Below are 8,551 nucleotides of genomic sequence, written 5' to 3' on the forward strand. Positions count from 1 at the left end.
TGGGAGACAGGGCGTGAATGACTGTCTGCCATAAGTTTATTAAAAAAGTGCTAGGAACGTATAAATATGCCTATTTATAGGCTTAACATCGTTTGGTTTTCGTTCAATTTGACCTGGAAAAGTGCAGAACTAGTCGCTTTTGTTTCACTGTGGCCCTGCCGCAAGCCGTCGTGAATGGGAAAGCCTGTATTGATTTTCCAACAGCCGCGCGGAACAGTGCAGGCGAAAAGTAACGCGACACTTGGAGCTTCTTGCTCGGCGCGAGGTGCGATAACAACGGGGGAGACTAGCTCATCTCCACTAGAGTGCTTTGGGGGCTGGGCAGGAGGCGCGAAGTGGGAGCCTACTGGAATAATTTGCGCTTGGGCTGCGGGGTCATTTGGTCGGCAGTCAGTGTGTTTGACGTCACAGCGAGCTGTGCTGGCGGTGAGGGGGCGTGGCGGGGGCAGGGTCCGGAGCGGCTTCATCCTACGCCCCCCAATCCCAGTTCGGCTGCGTCCAAATATAACCGGTGTCCGTCATCGAGCAGTAGGCATTGTAGTAGCGTCCCGGCGAGCTGCGAAATGCGAAAGTAATGCCAGAGAACCGAGTCAGGGGAAGGAAGCAGAGCTAATTCGGTTTCCCCCGCGCCATTGCCGGAAACGGAAACTCACCGGCAGTAGGAGAACTGGGGGCACTTGCAGCGGAAGAGGCTCTGGAACTCCTCCTTGCACACCTCGTTCCACCAGCAGGTGCGCTAGAATGCATTGCAAAACCAAGGGTTAGCTCGCTGCCACAATGTACCACCTGTTATCCATAGCCACCTCGGTCATGTAGCCGTGGACACTCTGATCCGAGTAGCTTCGCTTCGAGAGATGCGCCTGCACAGGGCAGAACAGTAGCGTCGCCACCAGAAGCAACAGTCGTGACGTCACGGGCAGCGAGTGGGCGGCGCACTGCAATGTAGCCAAGAAAGTGAAAACGATTTAAGCCAGGATGCGTGCGCCACATATAACCATAACCATAAAGTGCCTAAAAGCAGGCAACGAATTTTGTAGTTCCACTACTTTCCCCCGAAAACTTTTGAACACCTTAGCAGCTAGTTCACAACTGCCGTGATTTTCGCTTATTTTTGTAGCTCACCATCCTGGAGATTGCTCTGTTGACGCCTTGACCTATCCTCCGCTTCCGAAGTACAGTGAACACTTCACGTGCCGCACGTCCTGCGATGAATGTCGCCTGTTTTTCCGTTCTTCGCCTCCCTTTGGGGCGGTGGCGTCGGCATCTCGGCTGCCTTGCATAAGCATAAGTATTGGCCCCGTTCGCCCTCGGCTCTCAGCTTTCAGCTTTCACTACTTTCACACTCACACACACACACACACACGCAGCCAGCGAGTGCACCGCTGCAGTGGTGTTGGTGTGCTTTTGGCCCATTTCGAGGGGGATTGCCTCACTGTTTGGCTGTGCTGGGTACACAGCCAAATACAGGGCCAGTCCCAAAGTGTGAGCAGCCAAAAACTAGAACCAGTGCAAGACATTGGAAAGATACTTGCTTCAGGCGTACATTAATTATAATTAATAATTACAATATTATATCTATATAATTATAGCTGAGCACTGTAAGGCGGAGCTTTGGTATATGCAATAAATCTTTCACTTAAGTCGACATATGGCATGAATATTTTAATTAATAAATATTGATTGATGCGGGTCTAATTCAGCCAAATTGCCGGCATAAATATCAAAACAATGCTGCAAATTCCTTTGTTTTGAGCGACGTCATCGCGTTCGTCTGATGGAAAACGCACGCGACATGACTCAGCAGAGGAAAAGCGAGAAATAAGCAAAAGTGGCAGCTGCCTAAAATAGTTCACAAGTCATTTAGTGGCCAAAGTATTTTCATATTGGCCACGTCAAATCAGCAGTCTCAACAGGTAGAAAATTATGAAAATTCCTATATATCTACAGAGTAAAGGGGGCGTAAAATGTCGAGAAATTCTTCTGGCATTTTCCAGAGCACATTTTGCACTTTGGATTTTCTGAATCGCATTTGCAGGCGCCTAAAATGTATACAGAACGGAATGTTTTCTTCTGGAACAAACAATGCGAAACACTATCAGTTCAACTCCGAAAAAGGCTTGTCTGCCCAGTGACTAAGATGGAACTTATAGAATCTTCTTTGGGTCACCAACTCAGCCGACTGAGTCTCCAAATCAGCGACTCCCACGGAAACAAACAAAACAGGCCAAAATCGTTGGCAGTTTGGCATCAAAGATACGTGTTTGGCATACATATATTTGAATAGATTCAGAATGTTCGCTAGAGAGTATGACGCTCGTTTAAATTTAGATGGGAAATAAATTTTCATATTTTTAGCCCGTGGGGAAGATGTAAACAATCTGCTGAGGGTATAAAATCGTGTGAATGCTCGAGGAGCTCCATCAAAATCGCAGCAGCCGCGAATCGAAACAGACGCGCCCATTAACGTGAATTGAATCTAAGGTACGAGGAAGGACAAAGCCCACGCGGAATACATTGGAGAGTGAAAAAGGGCAGTGATTAGCTCACAATCGTCTCGTTTCTTGATCAAACCAGATGTCCGTAGTGCCCCTGATGTTCCGTGACTGGTGGGATGAGCTGGACTTTCCAATGCGCACCTCGCGCCTCTTGGACCAGCACTTCGGCCAGGGACTGAAGAGGGACGACCTCATGTCCTCCGTGTGGAACTCGCGCCCCACTGTGCTGCGATCGGGTTACCTGCGCCCCTGGCAGAAGAACAGCCTGCAGAAGCAGGAGTCCGGATCCACGCTCAACATCGATAGCGAGAAGTTCGAGGTCATCCTGGATGTGCAGCAGTTCTCGCCGTCCGAGATCACCGTCAAGGTGGCCGACAGGTTCGTCATCGTGGAGGGCAAGCACGAGGAGAAGCAGGACGAGCACGGCTATGTCTCCCGCCAGTTCTCCAGACGCTACCAGCTGCCAAGTGAGTTCGCTTTCTATCAACAACAGGCAGTTTACTTTACCCGTATGTGGCTTGATCTTAGGTGATGTCAACCCCGACACGGTCACATCCTCCCTCTCCTCCGACGGCCTGCTGACCATCAAGGCGCCCATGAAGGCGCTGCCTCCTCCGCAGACTGAACGCCTGGTGCAGATCACACAGACTGGTCCCTCCTCCAAGGAGGACAACGCCAAGAAGGTGGAGACCTCCACCGCCTAGGGCTGAATCCTTCTCTGCCGCCTTCAGTGTTAGTTAGTATATGTCTACGTGTGCCTTAAATATTTCACTACATTTTTTATACATCAATTAAAGCGAATCTTTAGATAAACATTCACACATCCAGGTGTTTTATTCGGCAACAAGCTTGACCTAGCTTTTATCTCGCTCACTTAGCTATTTCTACATTATCTTTCATTATCTCTCCAAAGAATTATAGTTCTATATTCACTTATCTTCAGGTGTATCTCAGGGACCATTTAGGAGCAGTAGTTCGTCCAAAGTCACTGCGTTCTTCGCCAGAATCTCTTGTAAGCAGACATTCGCCTTCTCAATTTGTTCGGGTTTCAATTCGTCCTTGTAGCCATTGACATCCCCACGTCTCACGAATCTGGAAGATTAGTTAAGTCTGGTTAGGTATTCAGAAAACTGTGCGACTTTCTCTTACGGGTGCACCTCTTTGCGAGCATTTTCGTATTGAATCTGGGCCAACTCCCACAGATGATTCGTTGTGGGATTTTCTGAAAAGCAAATTCATTTAGCTTCATGAGATCATTGTGTGCGCATGGACTTCCAACTCTTCATTTCCTCGAAGGACAAATGCTTCAGCAGCTGCTCCATTTGCTGATCGTTGATGGGCCTATTCAGAAATCTGGAGACATCCTTGATCACTCCTCGCAGATCCTTCTTCATCACTTCAAAGCTGGTATAGAAGACCCAAGGCTCGTGTCTCAGCTGGTAGAACTCATGGGCATGTTCAATGAGCTCCGTTGGGAAGTCATCAGAGGATAGAAACGTCTCATCGAAGTACTGGTGCAGTGACTTCCTGTAGTTAAAACCAAAGGATACCCCGTGATAGTAACGGGAGACACAGGCGTCCAGAGGGTTACGGAACACATAGATCACTTTGTGGTTTCCCTCCCAAAGTTTGGAGGGCAGCAGAGCAAGCGGAAGGTGCGACTTTATCAGTCGTGGCGACTTCAGTTCCTCAACTGGCCCGAATGCCCGGTTCACGTCCCCGAAAACGGAGTAACCGAACCTGGAAGACATAGCGGTGTGAGTGCTTATATGCCCATCGATACCGATACCAATGGGTATATACCCACTCAAGAAACGGAGTTCGTAGCTCCTGATCCTTGGCCAACGCGCCCTGGAAATCGCAGTCCTTGAGCAGCAGCCAAAGCAACTCCTGCATCCAAGTGGTTCCACATTTCGGCAGAGTTACGATCCACACATCGTCCTCTCTGAGTTTCATGTCGTGCACTAAGCCCAGAAAGTGCTCCGAATCTCGCCTATACATAAGCCTTCGGTTCGCCCAATCCTTATCGATGAGGTTCGTGGGATAGCTCCGCGGCGTGACCCGAACCCGATCCATGGCGATAGCTTACTGAGTTTAAATGGGGAAGATAGTTGGCTTGGTTGGGGAACTGTTATTTAAGAGAAGGGCCTCAGTTCAGTTCTCTCTTTGCCATTGCGATGATAAGATGGCACTGTGGTTGTTTGATTTGTTTTTAATGGGACGCTCTCTTCATTTCGGTTGATAATTGCATGAAAACAAGCAGAGCCAAGATGAATATGCGCTGCTATCAAAAAGTAGGTGAAACTTTGTGCTTATATCAAAGAAAGTAGCTTTGGGATCACAAAGATGACAATAAGTGCTGTTTATAATTTTACATGTTACTTATCATCATTACCACTTAATGCGGTCATAGTAGATAATGGAGTAAGCATTCGCTCATAAAATAATTGAGTTGCATGCAGTAGGGGGAGCAATTATTTATTAAAGATTTATATCACCACAGCTTACAGACTATTAACGTATTAGCGAAGATTACCCAAGAAACACGGTGCCACTTTGCGTGGAAAACAATTAGGGAGAATTACGCGGACGCAAACTTGCTGTAGTTGGCAAAGTCATCCATGTTCAATTTGAAATCCCGCAGATTGCTGTCGGACCAGAGATCGAACTCCCGTATGATGTCGGCGGTGAGCTCATCTTTGTGGCTGCCCACGACGCCGCGGCGAACGAACCTGTGTGGGGGGAGGGGGGGGGAGCTGCGGATTAGCCTGCTCCTGGAGAGCACGAGTCCGTGTTCGATGGATGCAAGGACCTACCTGAACTCCTCCACCTGCCTGCCCGCAGCCGCCTTCATGCTCTCGAACTCCTTGACGTGGTTGCAGGCGGGATTGTCGCGCATGCTCTCGAAGGAGAGGTGTCGCTGCATCTGCTGGATCTGCTCCCGGCTGACACTGCGCTCCAGGAACTGGGCCACCTCCGAGATAACCTGGCCCAGCTGACCCTTCATGCGCTCGTAGCTGGTGAAGAAGATGTTGGGCTCGTGGCGCAGCTGCCAAAAGTCCAGGATATGCGGCCAGCAGGGCGTGAAGTTCACATAGCCATCGATGAAGGAGTGCATGAAGTCCGACTTGGTGCCCTGGTAGCCCACCATTCCCCGCCAGTGGTGGAAGTACGAGATGGCCGCGTCCTTCGGGTTGCGGTACACATAGATTATCTTGGGCCTCTTGCTCCAGATCTGCCGCGGCAGCATCCAGGCGGGCAGATGGGACTTGATCAGACGCGGCGAGGGCAGCGCGTTCGCCGCTGCGATGGTGTCGTGCGGCACATTGGGAACCACTCCATTGAACCTGGCGAGGATTGTTGGATTAGTACGCTGCACTAGGCTACGCGAATGGCTTTGGAACACACTCAAGGAAGGGCGATCGATGCGTGAGATCCACGCTCTTGGCCGCCTCAAAATCGCACTTGTTGATGACCAGCCAGGCCAGCTCCTGCATCCAGGTGGTGCCGCATTTCGGCAGGGTGACAATCCACACGTCGTCCTCCCGGACCTCGAAGTCGTACACCCGATCCAGGACCGGCTGGAAGGTGTCCGCCAGGCGGCAGAAGCGCTGCTGCCAGTTTCCGACCACCGGCACCGAGGGCTGGCTGCTGGCGAAGATAGAGGAGTAGCCGCCACTGATGGCCAGCTTATCGATCTGCTCGAAGGGCACGCTCTTGGCAAAGAAGCTCGACTGGGGCATCTTGGGTCTCGGATGAGTTGGGCTCAAGTGGGCGAACGATTGATCGAACTGATCGGCTCGGCAGTTGAAACCGCATTAAACGCTGCTTGAGAAACACCCGTGGATCGGCAGCAGAATCTCGGCTCTTTCCTCCACTTGGCGATGGCAGCGTGACACGATCGTCAAGGGACCTCAAATCGGAGGGCATAAAGACATAGTTACCTTTATAAAAACAGGCCATGTTTGCTCGCTTCGGTGGCAACCCGATTCTATCTAGATCTCCTATTTCAAACCGCTTAGTATGGGAATATCAAGTTATAGATATAGTAACTAACTGAAAAAAATTTAATACAATTTTCCACATTTTTTTTCCCAAAGCGCTAATGAGCATCACGAATCCATCGCCAAGACAACAGCGGCATTATGCAATTAACGCGTAACCGGACTCGTTTTTACACAAATGCGACACGATTTTGGGCTGCATGAATCGATGGTGCTGTAAGACTTTCTTTGTTCGGAGCGTCCGAAAGAAAGTTTTCGGGCTGGAAACGCACGCCTTGTTTACCTTGCGATCGAGGCGGCCAGGTGAAATTAAGAAGACGCTTTTGGGCAGTCGGCGAGTGGGAAGAATGCCAGCCATTAGCTGCGGAAACAGGTTGTTTGCATTCACAGAGGGCTGGGTTCGCGCCAAATGAATAGATCATTATTGACGGAGTGAATGAAATGCTAATGGCGCTGTTAGGCAGGTATAGAATCGTATATGGGACTGTGATTGGCCAGCTTGGCCAAGTTGGCCAACAACCTTGACCCGATCCCCCGAATTTCGCTTTCTTTCGCGGCGGCTTTTGTAGATAAGTTCCATTTTGCTGGATTTTTATTTGTATTATTTGCGTTTGCGTTTGTTTTTGTTTCTTGTTTGTGTTTGTTTTTGTTTTTTGTTGTGTTTGGTTTTTACAATAAATTTGACTAAATCTTAACACTTATAATCCTTAACCTGCAAGGAGCAAACAGATGTAGTAACAAATATACATAGTTGTATGTAAAGATGTATCATTTTTGTGTTCAGAAACATGTAGTAGTACCATATCTATAAATATTATATGTATACATATATGTATATTCTTCATAACGTGTAAATTGTTTTCGCATTTTACTTTAGCATTCCACATTACGAACAGCTTTTGCTTTATTTACTCAATTTTTGCGCTTTTGTAACTCACGCGTTTAATCCAATACACTCAATTGAAACACACACATATTAACAACACTGAATATGCAAATACATTTATATTCTCCTATCGCTCAGTTGTGATTTTTCCGATTTAATGCGATCGGTAGTGATACGAAGTGTGGGCGCGGAAAATGTGGGTTGGTGGGGGTTGTTGGGTGGGTGGATCAGACTGGGTGGTGTGGGTGGTGGTCTGCAGACCTTGCAACTGGACCTTGCCACACAGGAGGGCCAAAGGGGAGTTGTGGGCGTGTATATAACTTCTATCAAAACATTCTGAAGCACGGATTTAACACCTGGTAACACATACGAATTACTGTAACTCTGTGAATGAATGCCGATATCGTATGACATATATAAATATATAATATGCTTCGTAAAAGTTGTATAAATTGTATATATGTATATTGTATATATTATTTTGCTTTTCCATTTCATTTCATCATTTAGTTATAACAAGAACGTATTATCAACTCGTATTAATAGATCTGGTTTATATATGTATATGTAATTTGTTCAGTCAATTAGATAAAAAGATTTCAAAAAGGATTTCACTTAATTGGTAAACATCTGCGTTTAGTTTGATTTCTCATACCGTATGCTTAGAAAGCTAAACAACATTAATAGTATTAGTTAGGATAGCTCATCATTTCGCGTTTTTCTTCAGTTAGGAAAATAGGTAACTAGATAATTAGGTAGTAAAGGGGCCCCATAGGATTTCATATGTCTCAAGAGTGGATTCGAATTAGTTTGTTTCAGTTTTACTTGTAGTTGTTAGCTGGTTAGCTAGTGATAGTGGTATATATGTATTATGCTTGCCGCGATCTCGCCCGCATGTGCATATGTATATAGTATGTATAGTCTTCGTCTAGCTATGGCCTTGTACTGGTTCCGAACCCGAATCCAAGTCCGAATCCGAATCCTAATCCGATCACGATTCTGACTTGGACAGCAATTAAACTACATTTACTTGGCCTTGCAGTATTTAACAGAGATTGTCTTCATGATGGGAGAGAACTACATGCTGGTAACACTTGGTTCGGTAGTACCGCTATACGGTCGCCAAAACCGTTATACTGTTATACATTATACCGTTGCCAGGTACA

At 47.4% G+C, this 8,551-nt stretch overlaps 3 protein-coding genes across 3 annotated transcripts; 1 reads left to right on the top strand and 2 right to left on the bottom strand.

The window, feature by feature from the left end:
* Positions 1–266: 266 nt before the first annotated feature.
* LOC6547865 lies at positions 267–4,591 on the bottom strand. The gene is given in 12 exon segments (XM_026980810.1): positions 267–556; positions 654–736; positions 804–935; positions 1,123–1,224; positions 1,226–1,262; positions 1,264–1,381; positions 1,384–1,421; positions 1,423–1,477; positions 3,451–3,587; positions 3,645–3,717; positions 3,775–4,235; positions 4,303–4,591. Coding segments are annotated over 12 exon segments (1,593 nt in total). The 5' UTR covers positions 4,572–4,591; the 3' UTR covers positions 267–468.
* LOC6547866 (protein lethal(2)essential for life) lies at positions 2,383–3,316 on the top strand. Its single transcript, XM_026980809.1, has 3 exons — positions 2,383–2,481; positions 2,575–2,962; positions 3,024–3,316. Exons 2-3 carry the CDS (start codon positions 2,575–2,577, stop codon positions 3,197–3,199), a joined length of 564 nt encoding a protein of 187 aa, XP_026836610.1. The 5' UTR covers positions 2,383–2,481; the 3' UTR covers positions 3,200–3,316.
* Positions 4,592–4,942: 351 nt separating the features above from the next.
* On the bottom strand, positions 4,943–6,316 carry LOC6547864 (amine sulfotransferase). The gene is made up of 3 exons (XM_001976407.3): positions 5,904–6,316; positions 5,312–5,842; positions 4,943–5,227 (listed from the first exon to the last, which is right to left on the bottom strand). Exons 1-3 carry the CDS (start codon positions 6,236–6,238, stop codon positions 5,077–5,079), a joined length of 1,017 nt encoding a protein of 338 aa, XP_001976443.3. The 5' UTR covers positions 6,239–6,316; the 3' UTR covers positions 4,943–5,076.
* Between the last annotated feature and the right edge of the window lie 2,235 nt (positions 6,317–8,551).

Source organism: Drosophila erecta, unplaced genomic scaffold (assembly GCF_003286155.1).
Source record: "Drosophila erecta strain 14021-0224.00,06,07 unplaced genomic scaffold, DereRS2 tig00000092-arrow-pilon, whole genome shotgun sequence".
In the NCBI taxonomy this organism is placed as follows: Eukaryota; Metazoa; Arthropoda; class Insecta; order Diptera; family Drosophilidae; genus Drosophila; species Drosophila erecta.

Excerpts from the sequence above, each read along its gene's own strand:
- LOC6547866 (XM_026980809.1), top strand. The coding sequence starts at position 2,575 with ATGTCCGTAGTGCCCCTGATGTTCCGTGACTGGTGGGATGAGCTGGAC. Across the intron at positions 2,963-3,023 it reads CAGACGCTACCAGCTGCCAA|GTGATGTCAACCCCGACACG; the intron begins GTGAGTTCGCTT and ends GCTTGATCTTAG.
- LOC6547864 (XM_001976407.3), bottom strand. The coding sequence starts at position 6,238 with ATGCCCCAGTCGAGCTTCTTTGCCAAGAGCGTGCCCTTCGAGCAGATC. Across the intron at positions 5,843-5,903 it reads CATCGATCGCCCTTCCTTGA|GTTCAATGGAGTGGTTCCCA; the intron begins GTGTGTTCCAAA and ends AATCCTCGCCAG. Across the intron at positions 5,228-5,311 it reads AGGCAGGTGGAGGAGTTCAG|GTTCGTTCGCCGCGGCGTCG; the intron begins GTAGGTCCTTGC and ends CCCCCCACACAG.